General features: G+C 39.4%; 1 protein-coding gene across 5 annotated transcripts in view; it reads right to left on the minus strand.

The window, feature by feature from the left end:
- LOC104608021 (phosphatidylinositol 4-kinase alpha 1-like) overlaps positions 1-20280 on the minus strand; it is a 139209-nt gene that overhangs the window by 99356 nt on the left and 19573 nt on the right. For all 5 annotated transcript variants that reach the window (XR_016085420.1, XR_737043.3, XM_088902939.1 and 2 more), the window contains exons 8-11: positions 10878-11046; positions 10446-10663; positions 8357-8515; positions 8080-8262 (exon numbers count right to left, since the gene is read on the minus strand). Coding sequence is in view for 3 of the 5 variants with exons in the window: in XM_088902939.1 (XP_088759065.1) it covers positions 8080-8262; positions 8357-8515; positions 10446-10663; positions 10878-11046 (729 nt within the window). In the remaining 2 variants the exon portion in view is untranslated. The remainder of the gene's footprint in view (positions 1-8079; positions 8263-8356; positions 8516-10445; positions 10664-10877; positions 11047-20280) is intronic.

Below are 20280 nucleotides of genomic sequence, written 5' to 3' on the forward strand. Positions count from 1 at the left end.
ATGTCTTCCCTATTCTCTTCATATCATTTGTTGTCTGGTCAGGATAAGATGAGAGTTGCTGACGGGTCTTTCTCCACTATCTCTGGAAAGGGAATTGTTGACCTAAGCAAGGACTTCTCTCTTAAATCAGTTTTACATGTTCCCAGTCTTACCTCAAATCTTGTCTGTTTCAAAACTTATCAAAAATTTGAACTGTAGTATAACCTTTTTTCCTACTCATTGTGTCTTCCAGGACAGATTGACAAGGAGAACGATTGGGTGCGGTCATGAGTATGGAGGCCTCTACTACCTTGATGCAGACATCGGCTCAGCCTTACAAGCATCTGTTGCTAGTAATCCAGAAAGTATGGAGTCAATAGCTAAGCTGCATCTTTGGCATGCTAGGCTAGGTCATGTGTCTTTCTCCTCATTAGAAATGTTGTTTCCCGAATTGTTTAAGGGCATTCCAAGTCAGAGTCTAACCTGTGAAGTATGTCAAATGTCAAAACAATGTAGAACTGTGTATCCAATTTCCAGCAATGAAATTTGTGCTCCTTTTGATTTGGTTCATTCTGATGTCTGGGGCCCTTCACCCATTGTTTCCTTTGATGGCTTCCGGTACTTTATCAGTTTTATTGACCACTACTCTCGTTGTACATGGATCTACCTGTTAAAAGGACGGGATGAAGTATCACGGATAACCATGGCATTTTGCAAGATGATTGAAACACAGTTTAATAAGAAGATTAAGCAATTCAGGTCAGACAATGCTTCTGAATACTTTGAAAAATCCTTGAACTTATTCATGGAAGATGCTGGCATACTACATCAGTCATCCTGTGCTTATACTCCTCAGCAGAATGGGGTTGCTGAGTGCAAGAATAGACATCTATTGGAGACAGCTCGAGCCTTACTATTCCAACACAAAGTCCCCAACCAATACTGGTCTCAAGCTGTACTTTCTGCATCATATCTGATAAACCGCATGCCATCTAAGGTGTTGGGTATGAAAACCCCTTTCTTTGTTTTGTGCCCCACTCTTCCAGACTTTCCCCTTCCTCCTCGGGTCTTTGGCTGTATATGTTTCATACATGTGAAGGATCCAAAGAAGACCAAGATGGATCCTAAGGCTACAAAGGGAATATTCTTGGGGTACTCTCCTACACAAAAGGGTTACAAGTGTTATGACTCTGTCTCCAAGAGAAAGTATGTCACCAAAGATGTGGTCTTCTTTGAGTCTCAACCCTATTTTTAGTCTTCTCAGAATCCTCTTCAGGGGGAGACTAGTGGAATGGAAGAGGATTCTCATTCTCCCTCCTTTTTTGTTCCCCTATCTGCCTCGAGTCTTCCATCCTCTCCTCTTACTCCTTGTTGTGACATTCCGGGTCAACCCAGTGAGGCTCCCATTGTGCCGGTTACCTCTCCTGATGCTGCAGATGTTCTTGAAGGCTCCAGTAGGCAACAAAAAGAGATACTTACATACAACAGAAGAAAAAGGGGTTCTCAACCTCATGACAGCAACCAGTTGGACTCGGATCAATCTGTCTCTACAATCCAAGGTAATTTCAACTCTCATACTTCTGATTTGGATCTTCCTATTGCTCTCCGTAAGCCTATCCGCTCTTGCACCACCCGGCACCCCATTGCTGATTTTGTTTCTTACTCACATTTATCTCCTACCTATCACTCCTTTGTGTCTGCTCTTTCCTCTGTGCGTGTTCCTTCTAGGTACTCAGAGGTTGTGTCTGATCCAAGGTGGAAAGAAGCTATGAATGAAGAGATGAAAGCCCTAATGAAAGCAAGAACTTGGGAATTGGTGGATCTGTCAGAGGGGAAGACCATTGTTGGGTGCAAGTGAGTGTTTACTGTAAAGCACAAGGAGGACGGGTCCATTGAAAGGTACAAGGCCAAACTTGTGGCAAAGGGGTTTACTCAGAAAGAAGGGATTGACTACAAAGAAACCTTTGCCCCGATAGCAAAGCTCAACACAACTCGGGTTCTATTGTCACTAGCAGCAAACTTTTCATGGGAACTTCATCAGCTGGATGTGAAGAATGCCTTCTTAAATGGTGACCTTCATGAAGAGGTATTTATGGAACCTCCACCAGGCTATGACTTTAGTAGAAAGGTGTGCAAACTGAGGAAAGCATTATATGGGTTGAACCAATCTCCCCGTGCATGGTTTGAGAGGCTCTGTGGGGCCATGAAGAAAGTGGGGTACACTCAGAGTGGTGCAGACCATACCTTGTTCATAAGGAGACAGGATAGCAAACTTACAGCGCTCATTGTTTATGTGGATGATATGGTAATTACCGGGAATGACTTGGAAGAGATAAAAAGACTGAAGGAGTTTCTAGCTTCTGAATTTGAGATCAAAGACTTGGGTCATTTGAAATATTTTCTTGGGATTGAAGTTGCCAGGTCAAGAGAGGGAATCTACATATGTCAGCGGAAGTATGTTCTTGACCTCCTAGAGGAAACAGGCATGATGGGGTGCAGGCCAGCAGATACTCCAATGGAACAGAACCATGGCCTGCAGGAATCAGTAGGGGAGGACTACTGTGATAAAGAGAGATACCAAAAATTGGTAGGGAAGCTGATATACTTATCCCTCACTCGGCCAGATATTGCTTATGCTGTGCATGTTGTCAGTCAATTTATGCACTCTCCAAAGATTCCTCATATGAAAGCAGTTGAAAGGATTCTCAGGTACTTGAAGACTTGCCCAGAGAAGGGAACTCTCTTCAGGAAAAACAATAGAATTGAAATTGAAGCCTACACTGATGCAGATTGGGCTGGGCCTGTTGGAGACAGTAAGTCAACCTCGGGTTACTGTACATTTGTGGGAGGAAACCTGGTCACATGGCGCAGTAACAAGCAAAATGTAGTGGCTAGATCAAGTGCAGAAGCAGAGTATCGAGCTATGGCCCACGGGGTTGCTGAACTCTTATGGCTCAGAACTCTTCTTAATGAACTTGGCATTAAGGCTAAAGGTCCTCTCAAGCAGTATTGTGACAATAAAGCTGCCATCAACATTGCCAACAATCCCGTGCAGCATGACAGGACAAAACATATTGAGATTGATCGGCACTTTGTTAGAGAAAGAAATGTCTCGAGTGAACTCTGTGTGCCTTATACTCCATCTGAGATGCAAATTGCAGATGTACTGACTAAAGGGCTGGCAGCAGCAAAGTTTAGGGACATGCTTGGCAAGCTAAACATGATTGATATCCATGCTTAGCTTGAGGGGGAGTGTTGGATTGAAGTCTTTGTATGTATGAGTATTCGGCTGATAAGAGTTCTTATTAACCTATACTTAAGTTTAAGTTGTCCTATACTGGGCCTTTGTTAATGGGCCTAATCCTGTTTAATGTTTTAAGTTGTCTGGGTGTCCCATCACTAATCAGGGGCATTCTAGTAACTTCCTGTATCATTGTACTACATCATAATATAAATAATAGTATTTTCGACTGAGCAGTGCAGTTCGACATTCCAGCATCTCTTCTTCTTCTTCTTCTCTTTTCTGCTACTTCGGCTACAGTAATTTAGCTTTCAAAGATGATTGTAGGTGGTTGGTGGGAGGAATATAAAGTAGAGGGATAGGCTGGTTTCAGGCTCTTACAGAAATTAAAATTCCTGAAAAGGAAGCTGAAATCTTGGGGAAAAGAGTAGTACAAAGCCTTTGAAGATGAGAAAAGGAAAATGCTAACGGAGCTGGATGAGTAAGATGTAAAGGAGCAAAATGACACTTTAGATGATTAGGGCAGAAGAAGAAGAGCTGAGTTGAGGAAATTATGGGAAAAGGTAGTCAGGAAAGAGGAAATTTATTGGAGGCAGAGATCAAAAGTGAGATGGTTGAATGGAGACAACAACTCTAGATTCTTCCATGTTTATGCCTCGGGAAGATGCAGGAAAAACTTCATCTCTAAAGTGAAAGTGAATCAAAGGGAAGTGGAAATTCTGAGGAGATCATAGAAGCCTTCCTCTCATACTTTAAAAGCCTCTACTCTAAGGAAAGCCCCTGTAGGTACAACTTGAGCAGTTGGGAAGGATCGACCCTGCCATTAGACAAGAAAGCTTGGTTGGAAAGAAGTTTTGAAGAGATAGAAATCAAAGAGGCAGTCCCAAAATGGATGGAGATAGGGCTCCCAGTCCAGATGGATTCCCCTTGTTCTTCTTTCAAAAGTGTTGGGACATTGTTAAAGAAGACCTGCTAGAGTTTTTTAGGGGGTTTCAATCCTCCACCATTGTAAATAAAGGTTTAAACTCAACTTTTCGGTGTCTAATTCCAAAGAAAGGGGGAATTTTGGAGGTTAAGCACTTTAAACCAATAAGCTTGGTAGGGATCATCTACAAAATATTGGCTAAAGTTCTAGCAAGAAGACTTAAAGAAGTCTTAGGAGATCTGATTTCACCAAATCAATTTGCTTTTGTTAAAGGAAGATAGATTGTGGACAGTATTTTAATTGCAAATGAATGTGTGGAAAAAGCTCTCGGGATGTCAGGGTTCCTAGTCAAATTAGACCTTGAAAAGGCCTATGATAAAGTGGACTGGGATTGCATCTTAGATTGCTTGAGATTAAGAGGTTTTGGCAGTAGATGGACCAAGTGGATCAGAGGTTGTATTGGCTCATCTTGGTTTTCAGTGCTCCTAAATGGAGAGCCTAAGGGTTATTTCAAGGCTAACCGAGGGCTTAGACAGGGATGCCCACTCTCTCCTTTCCTATTTACCCTGGTGATAGATATCTGCAATTATTTGTTTCACAAAGCCTAGCTACTAAGTCTGGTTAAGGGATTTGAAGTGGGGAGAGATTCAGTTCAGATCTCTCATATGCAATTTGCTGATGACATCATCTTATTCTTGGATGCTTCCTTGGAGACCATCTCTAATGCGAAAAGGGTAATCGATTGCTTTGAATTAATCACTGGGTTGAGGGTCAACTTTAGTAAAAGCAGCATTGTACCCATAAATTCAATATAAGAGGTTCTATTAAAGCACTTCAAATCTATTTTGGATTGTAAAGTGGAGAACCTCCCTATTTCCTATTTGGGGATGCCACTTGGAGGAAACCCAAGAACTCTAAGCTTTTGGGGGACGGTAGTGGAGAAGTGTGAAAAGAAACTAGCTTCCTGGAAGAAGTGTTATCTGTCAAAAGGGGGAAGACTCTCTCTTAAAGGCCTCCCTAGCAAATCTGCTAATCTACTCCCTTTCGGTCTTCCAAATTCTGACTAAAGTGAGAAACCTCCTAGAGAAAATCCAACGAAATTTTCTGTGGAATGGAGGAGGGGAGAAAAGAAACCACTTGGTAAGTTGGGACCAAGTTAGTAAGCCAAAGGAGGAAGGAGGATTGGGAGTTGGACAACTAAAAGAGAAAAATACCTCTCTTCTAAGCAAATGGCTTTGGAGATTCCCTATCGAGTTCAATGCTCTTGGGGCAGCTGTCATCTCCAGCAAATATGGAACAAGTGCAAATGGGTGGGATAGCAATCTTCATTTGAACCGGGCAAAGACTTCAAATCCTTGGAAAGGTATAGTCTCTTCATATTCGTTTTCCTTCCTTTTATTAGATTTAAAGTGGGAAATAGCACTAAAATAAAATTATAGAAAGACCTCTGGTGGGAGAACACCACCCTAGCAGCCTCTTTCCCTAGACTCTTCAATCTCTCATTAGATCAAGATTCAACTGTCTCCTCTTTCCACTGACACCCGAATGTGGACCCTCCACCCAAATGGTGATTTTTCTTCCAAGTCTATGTTCAAGGCTCTAACTGCAGGTGAACAAAACTCTTCTTTCCCTTTTAAGAAGATTTGGTGTAGTCACATTCCATCAAGAGTTTGTTTCATTGTTTGAGAAGCATACCTACAGAGAATAAATACCTGTGACCTTCTTCTGAAAAAAAAGTTTGGGAAGATCTCATATTTCTCCTCATGCCTGTTTGTTGCCTTAGAGAAGGTGAATCAGCTGATCATCTACTTATCCACAGAAAATTCACTCAAAAGATTTGGTGTCACTTCTTAAACCTGGCTGTTTATAATTGGGTTTTTCCAGAGCATATTCAGGAATTTCTTCATCAGTGGAAAGGCTCATGCCTGAGTAAAAGAGGTGCTACATGCAATTCTGTAGGGAGTTTGGGAGGAAAGAAACAAGCATGTATTTGACAACAAAATCAGATCTCTTGAAGAGTTAATCTCAGATATCTCCTTTCATTGTAATCTCTGGGCTGCTAATTCAGAGTTGTTCCAAGGACTCTCTCTCTCTCAATGAACTTAGCAGAAATATCCAAACAATTATGTTCCTTCCTATCTACCCTTAATCAATCCAGAGACAGCCTGTACCACTTAACGGAGGAGGGATGACTTTAAACTTTGACGGAAGTGCTGCAGGCAATCCTAGTATAGCTGGAATTGGGGGCATTTTGAGGGATGAACTGGGTAATATCTACTGGGTCTTCAGTGGCCCAATCAGCTATGCTGACTCAACTGAGGCTGAAGTGATGGCTGCTCTCACTGGAATCAGAATAATAAAAAGATTGGGCATTCAGAATTTATCTATCGTAGGAAATACAGCTAATACCATTAAGTGACTAAGGACAAGGAGGGGAGTCCTTGGAGGTTGAGTCATTATCTGGCAGAGGCAAGAGATTCCTTGTAAGACCTAAATGCAAACTTGTTGTGGAACCCAAGGGAACTGAATCGCATTGCAAATGGATTAGCTAAAATTGGAGCAAGATTAGAAAATCTGTATATCAATAGGCTCCCCAGTAATCTTTTTCTTAGCTGTTTGGGATTGTTTCCCTTTGTAGTACATCTGCTCATGTACTCTTTGCTTCTTTTAATGAAATTTGGTTAACCTTTTCTCAAAAAAAAAAAAGGTAGGAAAACCTATACAAAACACACCATTATTGAACCAGAGCTCATAGTGAGATTCTGGTGACAATCCAAATAGAAGGCAAGCAGTTTGGTCATATTGCCCAGGGTGAAGGGAGAGCAAAAGGCTATGTTGAAAGACAAAGCTCATTAGAAAATAGATAAGGGAGAGAGGAAGTTGCTCTTAAAATTGATCGACATGTCACCAACATGAGCCATACATTAGCCCCCAAGTCCTGGTTACTTTGAAAGATGATCTGATTCCATTAGTTTGATAACCAGGAGGCCACTCTCACCCCAACCTTCATAAGTGACTAATACGGGATTTCTAGGAAAAGGATGCTGCCCTTGCATGAGGTCCATGAATTGGATACTGCCCAGCATGTGGTGCCAGATGGCTGCTCAGAAATCTCTACTCCAAACACTGTCAAAATTGTGCCCCTTCAGCCACAACCAAAGATCATCAGCATGAATAACAGTCCACCACAAGGCCTTGACAAGTCACAATAGGCCCTGTTCACTGTCATTACTACATCTTGACAACTGACAAGGAACAGAAATTTTTGCACCTCAGTGACACATTTACCAAGAATGTTTGCTTCATGCACAAGTAGCATATAGTGTGAAGAGAATCCTCAACTACAAATTGTTATATTAGCCTGAGAATTTCCACATAAAGAAACCATCAGTGGGGCTATTACAAGAAATAAAATGTTAGAGACAATAAAAAAGAAATGGAACAAAACATATGCATGGAAGTTGGATCGGCATTCCAATGAAGAGTCATTTGTTAATGGTGGCATTGAGCATCCATTGAGACATTCCCCCTAAAGAATAAAGACACTATGTTATATGTATGGACAAAAATGTGATTTGAGATAGACATCAGACAAACTGACGTTTTAGTGTGAAACTGACGCTAAAAGAGAATTTTCAATATTTGCATCTTTATTGTCCACAAACTTCTGAAAACACACCAGATAAAGACCTAGCAAATAAAGGTACACCTATGACTATTACAACAAATAAAATAGTAACCTATGACAATAGAAAAAGAAATTAAGTAAAAGTGTTTTAGACTGTAGGAAAATGATATGAAATATGCCCGAAAAGTTGGCATATAATGTTAGCTTTAAAAGAGTTAAATAACAATCATAATAGAGATAAGCTGAGCAACTTCATAATTCTATAATGATTTCCCTCATGAAGTATATATAAGCTTGTAAGAAAACCTGTAGAAGACCCTGACTAGTGCATGGTGCATATGACAGTGAATTTGTAATCCACTCCCGAACAATCCTTTGATACAAAGAACGAACTGTAGCTACCCAGGCCGGATCATTCACAAGGGAAGAAGACAAATCAGTATTAACCGAGAATAGCAGAGAATCCAGACATGAAGAGTTCCACAAAATCTGCATGTAGATAAATCCATTTGTTCAGACATACAACTAACTTTTTCCTAGAAGTAATATGCACAAGAGTAAAGCATTAGAAGCATAGTTTTACCTGTGGAAACTTATCTCTAAGTTGAACCAACAAACTAACAGAGATGTCCCGTACGTTTTCCTCCCTCTGTGACATGCTTTTTATGAGAAAGCAGGCATGAGCAGAAAGAGTAGAGTCCCTTAATTCAGCTTCATTGCCAGTATCTGAAATTCTATCCTCCTGGACACCCAATTACAAGGATCAGACAAAACCAATATGTAGAAAGCCCCCAACATTTAAAGTAACCTATCAATCATCATATTGACAAATAGGGATTATAAAGTCAATATATTTCTAGAAGTACACTACTCAGTTCAATTAAATAATAAATCAAAAAAAAATTACCAGACTCAGAAATTACTCATTGAACCAGTAATGACCTGCAAATGCTTGGTAAAATCTATTTCTGCACATTATTTCCGGAATATATGCATAAATGGGGGTATTAGTGCATGTATGCAGACGATACCCAACCTCCAACTGTTTTGTTCTGATTTTTGAATAAGGAATTTCAAGGATTAAGTTGGAATAAATGTGCACAGCTTGGTAAGTTTCCAGAGGCAAGGAAAGATCATGTGGAGTATTGATAAAAAACACTAACCTACACCGTTAGAGGTTCATAGTAACAGGGATAGTTTCTTGCTCAAGAACAAAGGAAGAGGTCCTTTCAAAACCTACAACTTAAAACTTTTAAGTAAAGAGATAAACATAATTAAGTGCACATAATCAAAGTTTTCTGATTCTTATAGCAAGAATACACAGTATGAACCAATGATACACAAAGGTAGTGACAAGATTCAATCTTCAATATGCTTTTACCAAGAGTACATGAGTACCAAAAGAAGTCATTTCAGGTGAAGTCTATTTGGCTTGGACCTATTCCATCAAAAATTAGGTTTTTTTTCTTGGGAGGCATACCACCTGAAAAATCAATACTTGTGTGGCACTACACAAGAGGAGACCTAGTTCTTGCCTATCACCAGATGTGTTTTTTTTTGTCATGCAAGCAAGGAATCTACTTACCATCTATTAATCTCCTGCGCTTTTCCTTCCTTTGTTTGGGAAAGGTTCCTTCTTTTTTTTCGGTTTCTAGTGTGCACCTCCAAGAGAATTGGAAATACTCAGGCCATCTTTCCTCCCCTTACCCAAGAGAAGGGGAAAGATAATGTGGAGATGTACAAGAGAAGCAATTATTTAGCCACCATGGAAGGAACAAAATGCAAGAATATTCAAGGAAAAGGCAAGAGAAGTGGAGGTGGCAATAGAAAATATCTCCATTAAGGTGGTGCATTTGGATGTGTTTAGACCTTATCCACAGATGATGTCTTGAGAGAGTGCAAGCAGGTTGATAATTCTTCTAATACTAGTCAGAATATGATACTGGAATGGCAACTGCCATCTAATAACAATGTCAACTTAAACTTTAATGGATGCAGAATGGGCAACCCAGGCAATTCTGATATTGGTGGGGTCTTCAGGAACAGCAGTAGGGAGGTTGTTGCAATCTATGTGAGACCTGCAGGAATTGGGAACTCCACCAAAGCATAGGTGCTGGCAGTATTACAGGGTTTGAGACTGGCAAAAACACACTCAATTTCAAAAATCTGATACTGAAAGGAGATTACAAAGTGGTAGTAGGTTGGTTGAGGAAACAAGCAGGCTTCTTGGATCTACAGACATGTCACTAGAGATATAAGGCAACTACCTACAGAACTTATGGCAAATTTCAATTAGGTACAAAGAATAACAAACAACACGGCCGACTCAATGGCAAAATTAGGGTTGAATAGTGCACAACTGTGTAAGAGAAATATTCCACAGTGATGTACCTTGGAGTTGGATAGTTTATTTCTAGTTCAACAAAATCTCTGTACAATAGCGTTCTTTTTCAATAATCAATGAAGTTACAACTGTTAACAATCCAAAAGAAAAGTTGTAAGTCAAGGACAGGAACTAATAAAATCATTAATCATTTGAAGTTTATTCTTTGCACAGGAGTATATTCTATCTACAATAAGAACTTCAGGAAACAGATAAAATATGACAACAAATCAGCAAACTAGACGGGCACACTTAAAGTAGCCTGCCTCGGTCAAGGGAAAAAAAGTACCAGCCATGACACAGCTGTTTCAAAAGCCCTGTGAACAATTGCAGTCAAGCACTGAGAAACTGCTTGTGTTAGATTTGGAGTTTTGAGGTATTCAAACACACAGCCAAATGCACTTCTAGAAGCACTCAAACTAGTCTGACCATTTAAGACTCCACCATTGCTGCTGAAGCGAATTATCTCCAGAAAGGCAACAGCAAGTAGATAGGTTGCCTTAACACCTGTAAAAAAATTACACAAAACAGGGAGCAGATATCAAAACCAAAATAAGTGCAGTGAGAAACCTCATCAGGCAACCTTGTTTCAGAAATCTTGGGGTTTCAGAAAGGCAGTCAAAAGCTAAGATAATTTATTAGATTACTTTTAAAGAATTACTAGAATAACATAAGACATCAATTGTTTGTTTCTTTTGTAAATTGTTAGAGATTTTCACACCTGAAATAGTGCTCATTGACGCAATGTCAACTCGCCCGCCTAAAGCAGCAGAAAGAGCAGTTCTTTGGACTATAGCAGCTTTTTCATTACCACTACCTCGACGACTGCCAGGATTGTGAAGAGCATTGAGTTCCAACTCGTCTTCAAGCCATTTAACGGAGCTAACAACCTGCACAAAAATACATATTCTCACAGTAAGGTTCTAAAGTATATGTTCAATAAGGAAAAAGAAACAATGCAAAGAAAATTTACAGTTGTGAAATCCCAAATGTTGGCTAAACTTTCAATGACAATGTGCAAAGCATGTTGCATGTGTTCCACAGGAACAATGTTTTGAATATTGTAATCATAACATAAATCGTAGAGAAAGTTGAGTTGAATCGAATTGTGAATCGTATTATAAACTGTATGATTATTTCTATTTTTCACAAACTTGTCAAAAATTAAACATAGATATACTAAAAGAAACAATATATATAGGAAATTGATTTTACCACATTTTAATCCATATCTACCATATATGTACCTAAAACAATAGAATTTACCACTTGTGCAATAAAAGCCTAAGATGATAAAATCAAGTTTGACTTGAAAGTCATAATCCACGTACAATGGCTCTTTAACCTACATATGATAGAAACTAAATTTATGTCTTTTCTTCAATAACATAAATCATATTTTAGTAAGGGCTTTAAAACAAGTCTCCTATGACAAAAGTAACTATAAACAAAAAAAATGACAAAGTAGAGAACTAATTCTTAATTGAATTTATTTGAACTGTAGTGAATAAGGGTGATCATGGGCCAGGATAGGCTTTTCACCCATGATATAGCTTGGGCCCGGGTTGGGCTGAGCCTAGAACTTTTGTCTAAAATACATTAAATATATAATATTTTATATTATATGCATATGATATATGTATAAAATTTATTTTATATTATATAATACAAAATATTATATGAAATATGTATTATAGGTGTCATATTATAACATTTATATAATTATATAATAAAACATAACATAAAACAACATATACATAAACATATAACTTATGTATATATGACATACATATAAACATATGCAGGCCGGGGCTGAAGTATTGGGCACAGGCCCAGCCCTAAAAATTTGTGGGACCAGGCTTGGGCCAGGCCTGAACACAAAACCTAGGCCAAGTCTAGAATTTCCGGGCCAGCCAGGGCTGAAATAATCACCCCTAGTAGTGAATCACAAGAGTCATGTAAATTGTAAGATTTATGAATCAAATAGTACGATTCAAACAAAAATTGTAAGATTTTGCAGAAAAGGATTCAAATCAAGACCCTTGGGATCATGAATCGTATTGTAAATCATAAGATTTTGCAACATTGTACAGGAATGTCTTATGAGATGGAGGAGAAAAGAGAAACTACTCAGTCAATTGGAAAGAGATTTGTAAGCCAAAGAAGGAAGATGTACTGGGATTTTCTAGTGTTGCTCAACTATCAAAGAAATACTGCTCTTTTGACCAAGTTAGTATGGAGATTCCCACCAAAGCAATGAGTCTTTGGCCTATCTGTTCTCAGAAGCAAATATGGAATAAAGATAAACAGGTGAGAACTTCAATTTGAACTAGTTTTCTCTACAATACCCTTAGAAAGGTATTCTCCAAATCCCATCTTTTTTTGAGAAGTAATGTATTGTATTACCAACCAAAATTTACATCAGCCCATTCACATTGAGACTCTCTCTCTCTCTCTCTCTCTAAAGGTTGAGCTTCCTTCCAAAAAAGAATAATCTGACACCCCGAAAGTGCCTCTATACACTTAATACTCTTTCCCATGGTTATTTCAGCATCTAGCCAATATGGAAGCCAATATTTTTTAATTTGCATCTATTAACAAAATAGCCTTTTTGGAACTTACTCCTTAAAAATATACTTAGGAATGTTGAGATAGAAGAAGTAGCATTCTTTGTCAAAACTCTTGATAAGGCTTATGTGCATCTCCTTCTAGACCTGACATAAGACTCTTGTTTCCTTCACAACAAATCGTTTTTTTTTTCAATCATTGCATCTAATGGTAATATTTATGAGTCTCCTGGAAAGAAAAAAAAAACGTTGGCTTCATTTTCATTTTTTACCTCCTAGAGTGTGTTTTCTCATGTACAAAGCAGCAAAAGAGAAAGAAAAGGAGGGGGAGAGCGATTAATGTGTTTTTTATTGGTAACTGTAAAGCTTTATCGGATATGAATAAAAAATGATTTACAATGAAAAAGCACCTAACACACTAGATTCTAGGCTAGCATTTCCACCTAACCCTTCTTTTACAAACTATGTACAGTCATTTGGAGAAAACTCCCCAAAGTTGCTGATTTATAGTAATTCCTTGTTTTGCTACTGCATCTGCCAACCCATTAGCAAACATCTGACCTGCCCCCTGGTCCATTGCCAGAAAAATTGCTCCCTATTAGTCCCTTGCTTGGCTAACGTATCTGCCAAACCGTTTGTTGTTCCTTTTCCCCATCTGAAAGAGGCTCCCACCACCCTTGCTAAGAACCTCACCATTGCAGAAAACTAACTTTTTTTATGGGTAAAAAAATTTATTAATTCAGAACTTGAAACTGATACACCAGCCCTTCAAGAGGCGCAATCTGCAGCCTCTCCCAACAGATTACAAAGACACTAAAAACACATTACAGCTGAGCCCAAAATACAACTTCCCTATTTGCCCCTTGCTTGGCTAAGCCATCAGCAAAGCATTCGCTGATCACCCCACCCACTGTATTGTTACAGACATATTCCTTGTCAACCACTTAAATTTCTTGATTTCATTCTTATAGCACCACACAACATCCTCAGGGTTCTTCAACCACCTCACCACCACCTTGGAATCTCCTTCAATAAAGAGTTGCTCCACACCCAACTGATTTGCAAATTGCACTCCTAATGCAGATAGTAGTTCTGCCTTAACAGAATCCCCAAATCCCAAATGACCTGAGTAAAGAAATAACAACCTCTCAAAACCCCTCCTATTCCAGAAAACTAACTTCATGAAAAACATTCTTCACTAACTCCAAAAAGAATGGGAATACAACTATTTATAAAGAAATAAGAAGCTCTAGCCATACTTTCTACCTAAAATGGCAATAAAAAAGAACAAAATATCTTATAGCACATTCTTAGAAGATTCACTCCTTACATCTTTCATTCTGATTCGAAGACCAGGCCCAAAATGGACAGGACTACGAGGAATACTGGCCTCAAGTGAGGGGATTGATCCTAAAAGTGAAGGCACAAAGCCTAAAATAGATAGCCGGACTTTTCCATCCAGATTGGGTCTTGGGGAATTGGACAAGGCCTACATCAGACAGCTCCGCATCTTATGCATTTTTGGAAACAAGAAAATGTTGGTCCTTCTTTTTGGGTCTAGTTGTCAGTTCCAGTCGAAGAGAAGAAGAAAACAAGAGAGTCAGATGAATTGCTTGGTGTGTTCTATGTCTGACACGCCCAGAAAGAATTATATTTATATTAATATGTGGATGGACAGTTCTGTCCTTACAAGAATAGATAAGTACAGAAGTGTACAAAGAAGTATACAAAAGAGCCAAATAAAGGTAAAATTACAATATTAGCCCTCATCCTCTCTACACTCCCCCCCTCAAACTGATGCTTAGGCAAGAGCATCAGTTTGTCCACAAGGAAATTGTGTCTAGTGCGAGCCATAGCCTTGGTGAAGAGATCGACCAACTGAAGATCGGATGACACATGAGGAAGTGTGATGTGGCCAATAGTGAGAAGATCTCGAATGAAACGACAATCCACCTCTATGTGCTTAATCCATTCATGAAAGACTGGATTTGAGGCGATCTTGATTGCACTCATGTTGTCAACAAATAAAGGAATGGGAGCTGAGTGATCAATGGTCAAATCATGAAGAAGGGCTTTAAGCCAGACAAGGTCAGTACAAATAGAAGACATGGCACGATATTTGGCTTCAGTAGATGATTTGGAGACTGTTTTTTGCTTCTTGCACTTCCAAGAGATGAGGGAATCACCTAAGAAAACACACCATCCAGTGGTTGACCATCTGGTGTCAAGGCAGCCACCCCAATCAGCATAAGCAATCAACTAAGGAGATGAAGAAGATGAGAGGAAAAGTCCATGAGACAAGGTTCCTCTAACACATCTGATAATCCGAAGGACAGCAGAGAAATAAGGTTGTCGATGAGCTGATACAAACTAGCTGACTACCTGCACAGCATAGGATATGTCTGGCCGAGTCATGGTGAGGTAAATAAGGCTTCCAACAAGCTAACAATATAATGTAGAATCATGAAGAAGTTGTCCATCATCCTTACTATGCTTTAGGTTGAGTTCCAATGGGGTATCAGCTTGCTTCAAGTCAGAGAGATTGGCCATCTTAATCAAGTCACTAGCATACTTGTGCTGATTACCAAAATATCATCAATCACTTCGGGTGATCTTAAGACCAAGAAAGTAGGTTACTGGACCAAGATCCTTCATTTTGAAGAATTGACTAAGAAGCTGCTTCAATTGAGTGATCCCTTCCAAGTCATCACCAGTAATAAGTATATCGTCAGCATACACTAATAGAGGAGTCACTCCCTGGGGATGTTTGAGAATAAAGAAGGAATCATCTGAGGAGCTTTTCTGAATTCCTACTTCAATAATAACCCCTGTAGAGGAGGTTTCATATACACCGTCTCACGGAGATGCCCATGAAGAAAGGCATTCTTTACATCCATTTGATGAACAATCCATTGCTTAATAGCAGTGATGGCAAGAATAAGTCGAACAGTTGTCATCTTAGCCACCGGTGCAAACATTTCCTCATTGTCAATGCCATGTTCTTGTTTGTACCCTTGAGCAACAAGGCGAGCTTTATATCTATCCAAATTGCCATCAGAATTCAGCTTGACTGAGTATACCCAACGACTACCAATAATGAAGGCATCTGCTGGAGGAGAAACAAGCTCCCAAGTATCATTTTCCAATAGGGCATGAATTTCCAAGTCCATTATAGCTTTCTAATGCCCAATTGCTACAACCTACCGGTAAGACTTTGGGATATCTATGGAAGACAAAGTAGTAGAAAGGGAGCTATGGATAGCAGAAAATCCATAGCGGTCAAGAGGACGAGAAACTCTGGAAGAACATCGTAAAAGGAGTGGGAGTAGGAGGTGAAGGATCATTTACATGAGAAGTAGATGTGGATGGAATAGGGTCTGAGCATGACAGAGGAGCAGGCACAGGAGTCAATTAAGTGGAGGCATAGGCGTTGGTGCAGCTGGATACTTCTTGAGGTAGACTTGAATAGGCAAGACTGGAGACTCAGAATCACCTACAATAGCAAAGTTATGCAAAATAAAAAAGATGGTGTAGGTAATTTAACAACATGTTCAAAGAAGGACAGATTCTCAAGAAAGATAACATTTCGAGATATACGAAGACGACAACCTTTAGGATCATAACATAGAAAGCCTTCATGTTCTAAATTGTACCCATAAAGGCACACATAGCTGAATGGGTAGTGAGCTTATTGTGCTCACGGGGAGGGAGATGCACAAAACAAATGCAACCAAAAACGTGGAGTGTAGAGTAGTTTGGGGAACGTAAAAGTGACAATGAATGGTGATTGATTACCAAAGACTGAAGATGGAATGATGTTAATGGGATACACAGCAGTCAGCAGTGCTGGCCACCTCCACCCAAAAGGTAATAGGAACATGGGAGTCAAGTAAAAGGGATCTCACCATACTCAAGATGTGTTGGTTCTTGTGTTCAACAACTCCATTTTATTGAAGAGTTCCTAGGAAAGACCTTTGGGATAAAATACCATGTTTCTTTAAATAGGTTTGAAACTCTCCATTTTCGCCATCAAAATATTCTCCCCCTAAGTTAAAATGTAGAATACGAATGGTGGTATTATATTGGTCATTACCATGGTATGAAAATTCTGAAAGGTGGAAAGAACTTCTGGTTTCTTCCGGAGAAAGTAAACCCAAGTATATCTAGCGCAATCATCAATAAATAAAACAAAATATCTGTATCCAAGTCTAGAAGAGATGACCAAACATTATGTATTACTTGAAAAGGAACACTATCATGCACAGAAGAAGATGGAAAAGGTAAAATATGACTTTTACTAAGACCATAAGTTATGCAAGACTTATCAATATTCTTAGAAACAGAAATAACAATAGCTAAGCAACGAGAAGAAAATAAATTATCCAAGTTCTTAGCATGTGTGTAGCCTAAACGTCTATACCATAAATGCCACACATTATTACAATGAGAATGTAAAACATCACTAGTAGTAGAAAGAAGACAAGAAGCCGGGGATGAAAATTTCTTCTCAAACTCAAGAGCAAACAGCCTCCCAAGCCTATGCCCCTTCCCCTTCACTTCCCAGTGTGCTGGTCCTGTATAACACAACCATCACAAGAAAACAAAACCAAGTTACTGTTTTGATGGTTCAAACAAGTTCTATTCAAAGATAGAGAAGAAGAAGAAGAAGAAGAAGAAGAAGAAGAAGAAGAAGGAGAGGAGGAGAAAGGAGAAATTTGTCGAACTAGAGAGTGCAAACCCTCCTTGTCGACCATAACCTTTTATTATACTAATTAAGCATACAAAGTCAAATATGCCCCTACTTAAGTATGGGACAAGAAATTTAAAATAAAATAGTATTGCCAAGTCACCACTTAAAGTAAACTAAAAAAGACTAAGTTACTCCTACTCGACCAACTCTAACACTCCCCCTCAAGCTGGAGAATATATGTCATACAATCCCATCTTGTTAGATATATAGTTCACTTTCCCTGAACTCAAACCTTTTGTGGACAAGTCTGCCCATTGATCACCCGAACTAACATGCTCTGTGCTTATCTCTCCAGTAAGGACTTTCTCCCTTACAAAATGGCAATCAACCTCTATATGTTTCATCCTCTCATGAAAAACTGGGTTAGAGGAGATGTGGATTGCAACTTGGTTATCATAGTACAATCTCACAGGTTTGCTCATTGAGAATCCAACTTCTTGTAGAAGATTTTTCAACCATACTAGTTCACATGTGGTATGTGCCATGGCCCTGCATTCAGCTTCAGCACTACTCCTCGCCATAAAATTTTGCTTCTTACTTTTCCATGTCACCAAATTTCCTCCAAGAAACATGCAATACCCTGTCGTGGATCTCTTGTCAGACACCAAGCCTGCTCAATCTGCATTTGTATATCCGACTATCTCAAGACTTCCTCCTAACTTGTACAACAACCCACGACCTGGAGCTCCCTTCAAGTACCGTACAATTCTAAGAACTACATCCCAATGAGGTATTCAGGGATTTTGCATAAATTGGCTCACCACACTAACGGAAAAGGAGATGTTTGGTCTAGTAATGGTTAGGTAGTTCAGCTTCCCCACTAACCGTCTATATCATCCAGGATCACCAAACATTTCACCTAATCACTGCTCAACTTAGCATTTGGTTCCATGGGTGTTTCAGCTAGTTTAGCACCTAACCCTGTTTCTTCCAACAGATCAAGAACATATTTTCTTTGGCACAAATTTATACCTTGTTTTGACCTGGCAACTTCTATACCCAAGAAATACTTCAACTTCCCAAGAGCTTTTGTTTGGAAATGGTCTTGCAAGAAGGCCTTTAGCCTGTTAATCCGTAGTCTGTCACTACCAATTATGACTATATCATCCACATAAACCACTAATAAAATATTTCCGGCTTCAGAATCATAGTTGAATACTGAGTGATCAACATGACATTGTTTCGCTCCGAAATCTATCACCACTTCATTGAACTTCCCAAACCAAGCACGAGGAGACCGTTTCAGCCCATAAATTGCCTTTTTTGAGTCTACACACTTTACCATCCTCCCACTGAGCAACAAACTCTAGTGGCTGCTCCATGTAAACCTCCTCCAAAAGACCACCATTTATGAAGGCATTTGAATGTCAAGTTGAAACAAAGGCCAATCATACATAAATGCCAAGGAAATAAAGACACGAACTGAACCAATCTTAGCAACAAGAGAGAAGATCTCCATATAATCCACCCTATACAATTAAGAGTAACCCTTAGCAACCAATCAGACTTTCAATTGTTCCACACTACCATCTGGTAAATATTTAACAGTATACACCCATTTACAACCTACAACATGCTTACCTGGAGAAAGAGTGGTGAGCTCCCACATGTGATTGTGTTGAAGAGCAGAGAGTTCCCTCTCCAGTGCTTGATGTCACCACGTTGAAGTAAGAGCCTCCTGGACATCCTTGGGTATAGATATAGAGGACAACAAAGAAACAAACTAGCGATGTGAAGTGGAAAGATGAGAAACAAAAACATAATTGGATATGGGATGTAAGGTACAACTACATTTACCTTTCCGCAACACAATGGGAAGATCTAGGTCAGAAGAGGTAGGCAGCTCTGGAATAGGAGCAACTACAGGATCCGTAGATGAGGTAGAAGATGGAGGAGGTGTCGGTGTCTGTCGACGAGTATACACATACCGGATCGGTGGTCGTTCAGTAGGAATTTGCATTGGAAGAGGTGAAGGCTCAAGCATAATAGGAACAACTGGATTGGAATCACCAACGGGAAGAGGAAAGGGGATCAATGGTGAAGAGGTTGGGACATTAGGACCTGAGAAGAACGGCACGGACTCAAAAAAAGTGACATCAGGATAGACAAATGACTTCCGAGTGATAGGATTGTAACACTTATACCTTTTCTAGGTCCGAGAATAGCCAAGAAATACACTTAATAGAACATGGGTCCAACTTGTCTAAACCAGTGCCCAGATTGTGAACAAAGAACACACACCCAAAGACCCAAGGAGTTAAGAGAAATGGAGATAAAGTGGGGAACAAAATAGAAAAGGGAAACCGACCATGAAGGATGGATGAGGGCATTCGATTAATGAGGAAACAAGCTATGAGCACTGCATCACTCCAAAAATGCTTAGGAACATTCATATGATGAAGGATAGACCGAGCAATCTCAAGAAGATGGCGGTTCTTTCGTTCAACCACCCCATTTTGTTAAGGGGTGGATGCACACGAAGTCTGATGAATGATGCCATGTTGTTCCAAATATTGTTGAAAGGAAGTAAGAAAGTATTCTCTGTCGTTATCTGGACGAAGAATTTTTATTGGAACACCAAATTGAGTATGTATTTCAGCATGGAATTTTTGAAAAATAGAAAACAATTTATTTCTTTCTTTTGTTAAATAAATCCATGTCATCCTTGAACAATCATCAATGAAAATGACAAAATACTTGTAACCATTATAGGACTCAATTCTGATTGGACCCCAAACATCTGAATGGACTAAAGCAAAAGGACACAACATACGACCATCGACCCTAGGACTAAAGGAAACCCAGCG

The sequence above is a fragment of the Nelumbo nucifera genome, chromosome 4 (assembly GCF_055504915.1).
Source record: "Nelumbo nucifera cultivar China Antique chromosome 4, China Antique-T2T, whole genome shotgun sequence".
NCBI classification, from domain to species: Eukaryota; Viridiplantae; Streptophyta; class Magnoliopsida; order Proteales; family Nelumbonaceae; genus Nelumbo; species Nelumbo nucifera.